This window comes from Dictyostelium discoideum (genome assembly GCF_000004695.1).
Source record: "Dictyostelium discoideum AX4 chromosome 3 chromosome, whole genome shotgun sequence".
Lineage (NCBI taxonomy): Eukaryota > Evosea > Eumycetozoa > Dictyosteliales > Dictyosteliaceae > Dictyostelium > Dictyostelium discoideum.
In genome coordinates, this window is record NC_007089.4 from 4,340,018 (window position 1) to 4,354,325 (window position 14,308).

Below are 14,308 nucleotides of genomic sequence, written 5' to 3' on the forward strand. Positions count from 1 at the left end.
ATTTTATTTTTTTATTTTTGTTTAAAAGAGATAATTATAAAAAAAAAAAACATTTATCCATTTTTGGATAAAGGTAAAAACATTTGTTATTTTTATTTTTTTTTTTTTTTTTTTTTTTTTATTTTATAAACGAGGTGGTGTATTTAAATTATCATTTTGTTGATCAATTTGCGTTATTTCATTTATATTTAAACCACTTTTCTTTGCTTCAGCTAATTTACGTAAATAAATTGCATTTTGAGGACCAGTTTCATTTACTAACCATGTTAATAAACCATTTTGATTTTGTAATAATGTCCATGGTTCATCAAATTCACTAATTTTACCTGCATCAAGTACCATAATCTTATCACTATCCACTAATTATTTTATTAAATTAAAAAAAATTAGTTTTTTTTTTTTTTTTTTTTTTTTTTTTTTTTTTTTTTTTTTTTTTTTTTTTTTTTTTTAAATTTTAAAAACAAAAACTTACTAATTGTATTAAGTCTATGAGCAATTGTTAAAATTGTACAATTACTAAACTTATTACGAATTGTTGCTTGAATTAATGAATCACTTTGACCATCGACAGAAGCAGTTGCTTCATCTAAAACTAAAATCTTTGGTTTTCTTAATAATGCACGAGCTAATACAATTAATTGTCTTTGTCCAACTGAAAAGTTTTCACCATTTTCTGTTACTTTGGAATTTAAGCCTTCTTCAGTTGATTTAAATACTTTTGATAATTGAATATCATCTAAAATTGACCATAATTCATGATCTGGACATTCATTGAATGGATCTAAATTTTCACGAAGTGTACCACTGAATAATACTGGATCTTGTGGAATGATTGCTAAATTTCTACGTAAATCTTTTAATCCGAATTTGGCAATATTTTCACCATCAATTGAAATTGAACCTTCTGAAGCTTCAATTAAACGGAACAATGCTAAAACGATTGAACTTTTACCTGCACCAGTACGGCCTACAATACCAATCTTTTCTTTTGCTTTAATTTCACATGTTATACCTTTTAATACTGGATCTAATCCTTCACGATAACGCATTACTAAATTATCAAATTTAATTGACCCATTTATTGGCCAATCTGGTGATGGACGACAATCATCAATAATTTGTGGTGCTTCAACTGCTCCTCTAATATATTGTGAAATACGTTCAACTGAATTCATTTTAGTTTCAGTATCGGCTGCTTGAAGCACACCTTGATTTAAATTACTTGTGATTGAAAGTGCATAACTTAAAACTAGACCAACATCAGATGGACTAATTGTATCCTTTTTTAAAGTGATGAAAATACATGAAAAGAACACAATAAGGTTACCTAAAAAATCTAAACGTAAACCTAACCATCTATTCATTGCTTGTAGTGTTAAATAACAATTATTATTATCATCTAAACGTTTTTGATTCTTTAATATATTCTCTTGTTGTTTTTTATATGCTCTAATTGAAACTACGCCATTTAAAGTTTCAGAGAAATGATTGAAAATTGGTGAACGTGTAATTGCTTCAATTCTTTGTAAACCTCTTGATGTATATCTATAAAAGTATTGTAAAATAAAGAATAAAATACAAATAGGTGCCAATGGAATTAAAAGCCATGGAACAATGATTGAAATTAAAATTAATGTAGCCAATACTGATAGCATTAAAGTGAAGAATTGTGCAATTGAAGTAGCAATTAAATTATCAATAATATCTAAATCTCTTGTGAAACGATTGATAATTCTACCAAGTGGTGTTTGGTCAAAGAATGACATTGGTTTCTTTAATAATGCATTGAACAATTCATGATGAATTGAATGAGCTGCACGAACTGCATATTCAAAGAATGAGAATGTACGTACCACAGTCACAATAATCGATGCCATACCAACACCTATGTAAATACCTAAATTTTGATCATCAGTTAAACCAGTAGGTTCTTCACCTAATAATATTGATTCCATTCTTTCTGATGACTCTGTTTGCCAATGTGATAACCACCAATCTGTAAATGTTTTTGAACCAGTTTCTAATAAAAACAAAATCATTGCAAATAAGAATAATAAACCACCACCAGCTGTAACATATTTCCAATATACTTTTCCTGCAACAGCTCCTTGTTCCGCTTCTTCCTCTGATATCAATGTTCCATCTTTATCTGATTGTTTAGGTTTTTCAACTTTTTCTTCTTTTTTATCATCATCTTTCTTATCATCATCATCATCACTATCATCACCTTTTGTATTTTCATCAACACCATATTCTTGTAGTAATGATGCAAATTCTAATTTAGCATTAATTAATTCATAATAGGTACCTCTTTCAACGATTTCTCCTGATTTTAATACAACTGTATTATCAGCAAATGGTAAATAATTTATTTGATTTGCTACTAAAATAACTGTTTTACTTGATAGAATACCTTTAAAACATTTATGGAATAAATGTTTACCAACATGTGAGTCCACTGCTGATAATGGATCATCTAAAATATAAACATCTGCATCTGAATATACTGCACGAGCAATTGAAACTCTTTGTTTTTGACCACCTGAAAGGTTAATACCACGTTCACCAATTTCTACTGAATCACCCTGTGGAAATAATTCAATATCACGTTTTAATGCACAAACTTCTAATACTTTTTGATACCTTTCTTCATCCAATTCTTTACCAAAAATAATATTCTCTTTTAATGTTGCATTGATAATCCATGCTTGTTGAGGTACATAAGCAATTGAGCCTTTAATACCGATTTCTCCATCAATAGTCTCTAACTCTCCCAACATTGCCTGTACCAATGTCGATTTACCCGATCCGACTGAACCAACAACCATTGTTAATGATTGACCTTTTGCTTCAAAATTAATATTTTTTAAACCAAATGAATCTTCTTTCTCTTTATTCCAAGTTGTTGTTGAATTTTTCATATAAACACCATTTGGTAATGAAGGATTATCAATTTGTTGAACTTCTTTCATTTCTGGTAATAATAGAAAATCAGTAACTCTTTTACTTGCAATTTGCATTTGAATACCCAATGCAATTAAAATTGGTAAGAAACCTAATGGGATTTTCAATAAATTTAAATAAGAGAGTGCACTAAAAATTTTACCAGCATCCAAACTTCCATTGTATCCATAATAGGTTGAAAATACTAATATTGAAGCTGCTGTTGGAATTGCACCAATCATTGCAATTAAAATAGTTCTATAACGAGTGAACGAAAATAATAATTTAATTTCATTATTACGACGATCCAAAACCTAATTATTATTATTATTATTATTATTATTATTATTATTATTATTATTATTATTATTATTATTATTATTATTATTATTATGAAAATTAAAAATTATTAAAATTAATAAATTAAATCTTTTAATCTTTAGATTACTTAGTAATAAAAAATATATGTTACCTTTTTAGCAAAACTATCTTCCCATGCATATAATTTTATAATTTTCATTGCTTGTAAAATTTCACTTGTAACTTTAACACGACCATCTGTATGACCAATTAATATTCTTCTAGTTTCAGTTAATTTCTTTGCAGCTAATCCATTGAATGGAATTGCAGCTAACATTAAACCCAATCCTACAAATGTTGGCCAACCAATCTTTTCATATAATAATGCAAGACAAATAATAATTTGTGGTAATGCAAATAAACCATTATTTAAAATTCCAAATACTTCAATCATTCTTTGAGCATCATTACTAATTAAATTTACAATTTGACCTGGTGATGTATTTGATCTTGCTGAATTTGATAATTTAATTGCTTTTTTATAAACATCTAAAACAATGATTGATCTTAACTATATATGTATATAATTTTATTAGTTTAATATAATTCTATTTTTTAAAAAATGAAAAAAGGGGGGTACTTACACGATCACCAGTTCTAACAGTGACTCTATTGGCTTGATAGTTACAAAATGAACCAATCATTGCAGTTCCAAACATAATCAATGCATAATAGTATCCCATATTTGGATCTTCTGTTGATGTTCCCAACTTTGATTCAACTACAAATGTAACCATTCTACTTAATATTTCCGGCCCAACAAATTGAGATCCAACATAGATTGAATAAAAAAATAAACTTATACAATGTAATTTTCCAAATGCTCTAAATCCAGCCCTTAAATATGATGGTCTAAAAATAATAAAATTAATAAATATATTAATATTTATAATAATAATAATAATAATAATATTAATATTAATAATAATAATAATAATAATGAATATTTCAAATAATAAATAAACTTACTTTGGTTTTTGAATTTCGATTTCCCATGATTTTGCGATTTTTTTGGCTAAATATTCAGATTTATCATATGATGCAAGATCCCAAAGATGTGATAATTGTAAAACATTTCTAAAACAATGAATTACAAATCCATCAGCCCATGAAAATGTTAAATTTGATAAAAAATTTGAATTTTCTTCTGGTGATTTTTTACCCCCATATCCTATCTTTTTTTCTTTTTTTTTTATTTCTTTTCCTCCCTTAGTTTCCAAGTTGTCCACTGAATTTAATTCTATATCTTCCATTAAATAATATTACTAAAATAATAATAAAATAATAATAATAAAATAATAAATAATAAAATTAATATAAATAGATATATATACAATTAAAAAATTGATTTAAAACAATTAAACTTACTTTATTAATTAAAATTTATTTAAAGAAAAAAAAAAAAAAAATATAGTTTAGAAAATTTTAAAAAAATAAAATAAAATAAAATAAAATAAAATAAAATATAAATAGATACCATCATCGTGGTGGGATTATTTGTTTATTTTCCATGTAACCTGGTATTAAATAATTGAAGTTTGAAATAAAAAAAATAAAAAAATAAAAATAAAAATAAAAAAAAAAATTTAATACCGACAAAAATGACAAATTTGAAAAGACACAAAAAAAAAAATAAAAAAATAAAAAAAAATAAATTTTTATATTTTAAATAAAACTTTAAAAAAATGTGGTTCCACTGTTGTTGGAATATATTGTTTTTATAAAATTAATATTGTTTAATCGAAATAGATTAAGTTTCAAAAGAATTTTTTTTTTTTTATTATTTTTTTAAAAATATAAAAAATTTATTAAATCAAGTGAGGTAATTTTTTTTTTAGACAATCCATAAAAAATATAATTTTTAAAACAAAACCAAAAATTATTTTTTATCTTTTTTTTTTTTTTTTTTTTTATAACAACAATATCATCAACCACAACTTTTAATCCATTTTTTATTTTCAAAATCTCATTTTATTTATCTCATATTGGTAGTTGTTTTTTTTTTTTTATTTTTTTTTTTTTTTTCTAAAATAATCTAATTTTTTAAAAAAAAAAAAAAAAAAAAAAAAAAAAACAAGATTTAATAAATAAAAAGCGTATTGAAAAAACAAAAACAAAAAAAAAAAAAAAAATGTGCGAATTTGAATCCAGGATGGTTTGAACTTTACTTTGAAAGATATTTCTTTTTTTTTTTGGTTTTTTTTTTTTTTTTTTTTTTTTAAAAAATTAAATTATAAATTTGAAATTTTAAAATAGTGAGATAACGGAAAAAAAAAAATTTTATGATCCAATCCGTTTATTTTAATTTATTTTTTTTTTATTTTTTATTTTTTTTTTATTTTTTTTTTTTCGTCGTTTTCGCTAAAAAAAAAATTATAAATCTTTTTTTTTTTTTTTTTAATTTTGAAAGTGACAACAACAACAACACCAAAACACAATAACAACAACAAAAAAACAAATTAATATTAAAAATGGAGGATGAATTATACAATGAAATTATTATGGTATTAAAGGACTCCACAATTTTAGGATTTGGTGCCAATGATGAAAAAAAATATAGAGGAATTAGAAAATTTTATACATTCAGAGAAACTTCTGATGGTAAAATAACTTTAATTAAGAATGGTAAATTTAAAAAAATATTAAAAAAAAAAAAAAAAAATTGAAAATAAAAAAACTAAAAATAAAATAAAAATAAAAAAAACTAAAAATAAAAATAAGAGATACAAAATGAATATTAGAATTGTACGATTTTTTTTAAAAAATTATAATAAGTACTAATTAAATTTTTTTTATTTTTATTACTATTATTAAAAAAAAAAAAAAAAGTAATTGATAAACTTAGAATTGTTCCACGTAGACGTGAATTACCTGCTATATTCAATAAATATCACGACGAAAGTAGTCATGCATCTAAACATGTTTTAATGAGAGAGACAATGATTGGATATTTTTGGCCAACCAAAGTAAGTATATATATAATAAATCATATTTATATGCATACAATAAACTAATTATTTAATTTTTTTATTTTTTCTTTTTTAATTTATTATTTAAAAATTTTTAGACAGTTGATATTGATGCCTATGTAAACAATTGTGTATATTGCAACGAATTTAAAAAAAGATTTGGTAAAGCACCAAGCAAGAGAGATAGATCTATAGTTTTGGAGGAAACAAAAGGTATCATTGTTCCAAAAAGACCAAATAAAAGAAAATCAAAAGAACCAGCATCATCAAAAACAAAAACTACAAAAACAAAATCATCAAAAAAAACTGAAGAAGGTCCTTGGGGTTCAATTTTAGAAAAGAAAAAAAAAGATAATGATAGTGGTGATAGTGGTATTGATAGTGAAGATGATAACGATAATAGCAATGACAATGATGATAGTGATAATAGTAGTAGTAATAGTAATAAAAATAATCAAAGCTCCAGAGGAACAAAAAGATTAAAATCATCTAAAAATCATGAAGACAATGATGATGATGATGATGATGATGATAATAATGATGAGGATGATGACGATGAAGATTACAATGACGATGACGATGATGATTATAAAGTTGAAGAAAATGAAGAAAATGAAGAAGAAAATTTTAAACCAAAAAGATTAGGTGGTAGTAGAAGACAATCAGCTATCTCATCAATTTCTGATGATGACTCTGAGATTTTATAATCTTAAAATCCACCAAATCAACCACACAATTTCATTCACTAACCAATCCCAAACCCCTTTTGTAAATTACTTTCCAAGAATTTTTTTTTTTTAAACTTTTAACATTTTTTTTCTTTTAATTTCCATAAATTATAAATAAATAAATAATATCAATAAATAATATCAATAAATAATAAACAAATAATAATTAACAACAAAAAAAAAAAAAAAAGAAACACCATCATCATATAACAACAACAAAAATAAAAAAGTGTCAAAAAAAAAAAAAAAGATTTTTTTTTTTTGATCACGAAATTTTATTTTTGATCGCGAAATTTTATTTTTGTTTTTTTATTTTCTTTTTTATTTTGGGAAATATAACCCACGCAGTCATTTTTTTTTTTTTTTATGGTTTTTATTTTTGGATTTGTTTTGTTTTGTTTTTATTGGTTTTATTTTTTTTTTTATAAATTCGAGACATGTAACCCAACCGAAAATAATTTTTATAAGGTGCTTTTGGAAAAAAAAAAAAAAAAAAAAAATATAAAAAATTATTTTTATTGTTTTTTTTTCTCACTTTTCTTTTTATTTATTGTTTTTTTCTCACTTTTCTTATTTTTTATTTTTTTTTTTTTTTGGCAAAAGGTATTCTTTTTCTTTTTTTATTTTTTTGACAAAAACTCTTTTACAAAAAAAAAAAAAAACAAGAAAACAAAAAAAACAAAAAAAAACAAAAAAACAAAAAAAAAAAAAAAAAAAAAAAAAAAAAAAAATGAAAGAAATAGAACTGGATAGGCCAGAAGAAAAGAAAAAAAAAGTGAAAAAAGAAAAAAAGATTGGATATGGCGGTAAAAAATCACCAGAAGAAAATTCAAACTTTTTATCAAATTTAACATTTTCATGGGCCGATGGATTTGTAATTCATTGTTTTAGAAATGTTTTACAATTATCACATCTTTGGGATCTTGCATCATATGATAAATCTGAATATTTAGCCAAAAAAATCGCAAAATCATGGGAAATCGAAATTCAAAAACCAAAGTAAGTTAATTATTATTAATTTTATTTTTTTGTGATCTTGAAATTAATTTTTTTTTTTTTTTTTTTTTTTTTTTTTTAATAATTATTATTTTAGACCATCATATTTAAGGGCTGGATTTAGAGCATTTGGAAAATTACAATTATTAAGTATTTTTTTATATGCAATAAGTGTTGGAATCCAATTTGTTGGACCAGAAATTTTAGGTAGAATGGTTACATTTGTAGTTGAATCAAAATTAGGAACATCCACAGAAGATCCAAATATGGGATACTATTATGCATTGATTATGTTTGGGACTGCGATGATTGGTTCATTTTGTACATACCATGCTAATAGAATTTCATTTAGAACTGGCGATCGTGTAAGTACCCCCTTTTCTTTTTTTTTTGTTTTTTTTTTTTTATTTTTTTTTTATATTTTATTAATCATTTTTTTATTTATTTTTATTTATTTTTTAGTTAAGATCAATCATTGTTTTAGATGTTTATAAAAAAGCAATTAAATTATCAAATTCAGCAAGATCAGATACATCACCAGGCCAAATTGTAAATTTGATGAGTAATGATGCTCAAAGAATGGTTGAAGTATTTGGAATGTTTAATAATGGCGCACTTGCATTACCACAAATTATTATTTGTCTTGCATTATTATATAAAAAGATTGGTTGGCCAACATTTGTAGGATTGGGTTTAATGTTAGCTGCAATTCCATTCAATGGAATGGCTGCAAAGAAATTAACTGAAACTAGAAAATATTTAGTCTCACTTTCAGATAGTCGTGTTAAAGCTACAAATGAAATTTTACAAGCTATTAAAATTATAAAATTATATGCATGGGAAGATAGTTTTGCTAAAAAGGTATAATATATTTTTTAAATATTAGTAAGATCATTAAAAGAAATTATAATTTTTATAATATATTTATTTATTTATTTTTTTATATTTTATTTTTTATTTTTTACTATAATGATAATGATAATAATTATAGGTTATTGAACATCGTAATAATGAAATTAAATTATTATTTTCATATAGTCGTTATAGAACTATTTTAATTGTTATTATTAGTGCTTTACCAACTGCTGCTGCTATTTTAGTAATTTCATCATATTATGGACATGAGAAATCTTTAGATGCAAGTAGAATTTTTAGTGCACTTTCATATTTAAATTTATTAAGACTTCCATTAGGTTTCTTACCAATTATAATTGCATTGGGTATTCAAATGCAAATTGCAGGTAAAAGAGTTACTGATTTTCTATTATTACCAGAAATGAAAGATATTCAACAAATTGATAATCCTTCATTACCAAATGGTGTTTATATGAAAAATTCAACAACAACTTGGAATAAACTTAAAGAAGATTCATTTGGTTTAAAAAATATTAATTTTGAAGCTACTGGAACATCATTAACAATGGTTGTTGGTTCAGTCGGATCGGGTAAATCAACATTGGTACAGGCAATGTTGGGAGAGTTAGAGATTATTGATGGAGAAATCGGTATTAAAGGCTCAATTGCTTATGTACCTCAACAAGCATGGATTATCAATGCAACATTAAAAGAGAATATTATTTTTGGTAAAGAATTGGATGAAGAAAGGTATCAAAAAGTATTAGAAGTTTGTGCATTAAAACGTGATATTGAATTATTTCCACAAGGTGATTCAGTAGAAATTGGTGAACGTGGTATTAACCTTTCAGGTGGTCAAAAACAAAGAGTTTCAATTGCTCGTGCAGTATATTCAGATGCAGATGTTTATATTTTAGATGATCCATTATCAGCAGTGGACTCACATGTTGGTAAACATTTATTCCATAAATGTTTTAAAGGTATTCTATCAAGTAAAACAGTTATTTTAGTAGCAAATCAATTAAATTATTTACCATTTGCTGATAATACAGTTGTATTAAAATCAGGAGAAATCGTTGAAAGAGGTACCTATTATGAATTAATTAATTCTAAATTAGAATTTTCAAGTATTCTTGAAAAGTATGGTGTTGATGAAAATGTTATATCCAAAAAAGATGACATTGATGAAGATGAAGATGAAGATCAAGATACTATTGAAAAGGTTGAAATAGATTTAAATAAAGATGAAAAGTCTCAACCAAAATCAAAATCATCAAATACTGACGGAACATTAATATCAGAGGAAGAAAGTGAACAAGGAGCTGTTGCGGGAAAGGTATATTGGAAATATGTCACAGCTGGTGGTGGTTTATTATTCTTGGTTTCAATGATATTCTTTTTATTAGAAACTGGTTCAAAAACATTTTCAGATTGGTGGTTATCACATTGGCAAACAGAGTCATCAGAAAGAATGGAATCAATATTACTAGGTGAGGAACCTACTGGTTTAACTGATGATCAAAATTTAGGTATTTATATTGGTCTTGGTATGGCAGCTGTTTTCATTTCAGTTTGTAAGAATTTTATTTATTATGAATATTCAGTGTATGCATCACGTGCAATTCATCATGAGTTGTTCAATGCATTATTAAAGAAACCAATGTATTTCTTTGACCAAACACCAATTGGTAGAATTATAAATCGTTTCACTAGAGATTTAGATGGTATTGATAATTTAATCGCAACTTCAATATCAACATTTTTAACTTTAATGTTAACTGTAATTGCAACTATTATCCTTGTTTCAATCATTGTTCCATTCCTTTTAATTCCATTGGCACCAATTAGTATAATATTCTTCTTTTTACAATACTTTTATAGATATACATCAAGAGGTTTACAAAGAATTGAAGCTATTACACGTTCACCAATTTTCAATCATTTCTCTGAAACTTTAAATGGTGTAGTTTCAATTAGAGCATATAAAAAACAACAAGAGAATATATTAATAAATCAAAAACGTTTAGATGATAATAATAATTGTTATTTAACACTACAAGCAATGAATAGATGGTTAGGTTTGCGTTTAGATTTTTTAGCAAATTTAATTACATTTTTTGCTTGTATTTTCATTACAATCGATAAGGATACAATTAGTCCTGCAAATGTTGGTTTAGCATTAGGTTATGCACTTTCATTAACTGGTAATTTAAATTATGCAGCACTTCAAGCAGCCGATACTGAAACTAAAATGAATTCAGTTGAACGTATTTCACAATATATTAGAGGAGCAGTTGAAGCACCACAAATTATTGATGATTGTCGTCCATCACCAGATTGGCCAATAAATGGGTCAATTAAATTTGATAATTTAGTAATGCGTTATCGTGAAGGATTAGATCCAGTATTAAAAGGTATAACATGTGAAATTAAAGCAAAAGAAAAGATTGGTATTGTAGGCCGTACTGGTGCAGGTAAAAGTTCAATCGTTTTAGCATTGTTCCGTTTAATTGAAGCTTCAGAAGGTTCAATTTCAATTGATGGTGAAAATATTGCCAAATTCGGATTAAAAGATTTACGTAGAAATTTAGCAATCATTCCACAAGATCCAGTATTATTCAGTGGTACACTTCGTGAAAATTTAGATCCATTCAATGAACGTTCTGAAGAGGATTTATTTTCAACAATTGAAGATATTCAAATGAGTGCAGTTGTTAAATCTTTAGAGGGTGGTTTAGACTCAAAAGTAACAGAAAATGGTGAAAACTTTTCAGTTGGACAAAGACAATTAATTGTATTAGCTCGTGCATTATTAAGAAAACCAAAGATTTTAGTTTTAGACGAAGCAACTGCCTCTGTCGATGGTCAAAGTGATTCATTAATTCAAGCAACAATTCGTAATAAGTTTAGTAATTGTACAATTTTAACAATTGCTCATAGACTTAATACAATTAGTAAGTTTTTATTTTTGTTTAAAATTCTTATTTTTTATTTTTTAAAAATTCAAATATTAACTATTAATTAAAATAATTAGTGGATAGTGATAGGATTATGGTACTTGATGCAGGTAAAATTAGTGAATTTGATGAACCATGGACATTATTACAAAATCAAAATGGTTTATTAACATGGTTAGTAGATGAAACTGGTCCTCAAAATGCAATTTATTTACGTAAATTAGCTGAAGCAAAGAAAAATGGTATAGATATAAATGAAATTATGCCAATTGATAATGAAACAACTCCAAAGGATAATATCAATACACCACCACCACCACCTCAATAACTTTATAAAATAAATTTATTTTATTGTGAAATTCAATTTGTATTAAAAAATTGGAAACTATTGTTTAAGTAAACAATAGTTTTTTATTTTATTTTCAACAAAAGAATACCATCAACAAATAAAACTATAAATATGTAATGGTTACAAAATTTTAAAATAAAATTGGAAAAAAAAATAAAGAAATTATTTGAATAAGTGGTCCACTTAAATAAATAAAAATATATATTATTAAATAAATATTAAATAAATATTTTTAAATGGATGGAATCCACTCTAAAATACAAATTGAATCTTCAAATACATAAATAATATTAATAATATTAAATCATTAACAAAACTAAAGCAACCTTTCCAAAAAAAAAAAAAAAAGAACGTTTGTTTTTGGAATATAGCCAGTTCCAATTTGTGAGTTTTTTTTTTTTTTTAATATCCTTGTTTATTTCCTTTAATCGACAAACGCTGATTTGTCAATATTTAAAAAAAAAAAAAAAAAAAAAAAAAAAAAAAAAAAAAAAAAACAAAAGTAGACAGTTGACGAGGGGTTTTTTTAATCAGTAAAAATTTGAGAGGATTTGCTGTAAGGTCAACTTGTTTGTGAAACACATCAAAATATTCACCAACAAAATTTAAATTTCACCTAATTTTTTTAAAAAAATATATTATGGGATATCTTAAAAATAAAAATGAAAAAAAATAATAAAAAATAAAAAAAAAATGAAAAAAATAAAATAAAAAAATAGAGCATTAAATTCAAAATTGAGATATTCAAGAGTGGCTAGTTGTACCATTTGTTAAGGAGGGTTTATTGGCAGACATCTTACACAAAATCTAAATATTGTGTCTTTTGTTTTGTGATCTCTTATTATTAGATTTATTTTATAATAATTGATCATAAAAAATAGCATCTCTAGTTGAGTGTCGATTGTAATTCAGTCTTTGGAATTTCGTTAAGACAATCTGCTACTTTTTCTTTTTTTGGTACCCAAAAAAAAAAACAAGAATGGGGAGAGATGATTCTGAAATACAATAGTAATTAGCTGTTGTTTTTCTTAGCTTGATCGTTGAGGTGAGAAGGATCTTAGGATCTTTGAAGTTATTATGGTCTTTTGCTGATAAGTTTTTCAGATCTTTTGCTTTTTTGATGTATTCTAGAGTGGCCAATTTGTGCCATTTCTTTAGAAGGGAACTGTATGATAGTTATTCATTTGTTAAAGGATCTTCACTGTATATTTGATTCCAATTCAGAATGGGGAGTTGAACCTATGGTTCAGGAATACCTAATTCTAAAAAGAATTTTGCCTCAGGCCGGGATCGAACCAGCGACCTTAAGATCTTCAGTCTCACGCTCGTACCAACTGAGCTACTAAGGCTTTATGAAATTTTTATTTTCAATACAGAAAATTATGAGCTTTTAAATTAATTGGAAAAACCTAAAATTAATTTCCAATTTAAAAGCTCACAAGATTCAAACTAATATTTTTCCCAAGTTTTAAAAATAGTTTATTTTAAAACTTCTCCACTTCCAACCAAATTGTAATTAACAAAATAATTATTAAGAAAAGTTTTAAAAAAAAAAAAAATGATTTTAAATCAAAAATATTTGGTTTAGTTTAAATAAAAAAAAAAAAACTATGGGTTTGTTATTACATGCAAGTTTACCATTTAAAATATTCAATTTAAATTTATATTTTTAAATGATTTTAATTCCAAAAGATTTAAATGAAGGCTATCCACATTTACTAAAATAAACTTTCACAAAACTCCAAAGATACTGTTTTTTTTAAAAATTATTGTTTTTTTTTTTTTATTTTTTTTTTTTTTTGTTTTGTTTAAAAAAAAAAAAAGATAAGATAAATAAAAAGTAATTGCTTTTCTTTTTCTTTTCTTTTTTGTTTTGTTTTGTTTTGTTTTGTTTTTTTTTAAGATTTTGATTTTTTTGTTTTTTTTTTTGTTTTTTTTTTTTTTATTATTATTATTATTATTTTTATTTTTATTTTTATTCCTATAATTTAAAGTATAATACAACCAGATTTCTTTTTACCTGCTTTTCCTTTTGTTGGTTTATCACCTGATGGAACACCAGATGCACTTGAAGAACCATCTTGACTCTTTTTATCCATACCTCTTGATTCAAGAACGATTTCAATGGCAGCACTGAAAACTTCTTCTAAA

At 24.5% G+C, this 14,308-nt stretch overlaps 4 protein-coding genes and 2 non-coding genes across 6 annotated transcripts in view; 2 read left to right on the forward strand and 4 right to left on the reverse strand.

Moving 5' to 3' along the window:
- Positions 1–123: 123 nt before the first annotated feature.
- Positions 124–4,556, reverse strand: abcC12 (ABC transporter C family protein; the record flags this gene model as incomplete). Its single annotated transcript, XM_635840.1, has 5 exons — positions 124–359; positions 473–3,257; positions 3,416–3,814; positions 3,888–4,155; positions 4,273–4,556. 5 exons carry the CDS (start codon positions 4,554–4,556, stop codon positions 124–126), a joined length of 3,972 nt encoding a protein of 1,323 aa, XP_640932.1.
- A 1,218-nt stretch (positions 4,557–5,774) lies between these two features.
- DDB_G0281287 (hypothetical protein) lies at positions 5,775–6,979 on the forward strand (the record flags this gene model as incomplete). The annotated part of the gene is made up of 3 exons (XM_635841.1): positions 5,775–5,928; positions 6,133–6,269; positions 6,371–6,979. The coding sequence occupies 3 exons, from the start codon at positions 5,775–5,777 to the stop codon at positions 6,977–6,979; spliced, it is 900 nt and encodes a 299-aa protein (XP_640933.1).
- A 751-nt stretch (positions 6,980–7,730) lies between these two features.
- On the forward strand, positions 7,731–12,136 carry abcC10 (ABC transporter C family protein; the record flags this gene model as incomplete). Its single annotated transcript, XM_635842.1, has 5 exons — positions 7,731–7,999; positions 8,094–8,361; positions 8,459–8,857; positions 8,988–11,805; positions 11,886–12,136. The coding sequence occupies 5 exons, from the start codon at positions 7,731–7,733 to the stop codon at positions 12,134–12,136; spliced, it is 4,005 nt and encodes a 1,334-aa protein (XP_640934.1).
- Positions 12,137–12,664: 528 nt separating this feature from the next.
- On the reverse strand, positions 12,665–12,724 carry r33. Its single transcript has one exon.
- Positions 12,725–13,432: 708 nt separating this feature from the next.
- tRNA-Phe-GAA-10 lies at positions 13,433–13,506 on the reverse strand. Its single transcript has one exon. It is a non-coding gene; the product is annotated as a tRNA-Phe (tRNA).
- A 639-nt stretch (positions 13,507–14,145) lies between these two features.
- racE (Rho GTPase) overlaps positions 14,146–14,308 on the reverse strand; it is a gene marked incomplete at both ends in the record, with an annotated part of 1,300 nt that continues 1,137 nt past the window's right edge. The window contains one exon of the mRNA XM_635843.1: positions 14,146–14,308. This exon is cut by the window's right edge and continues 197 nt beyond it. Coding sequence (XP_640935.1) covers positions 14,146–14,308 — 163 coding nt within the window.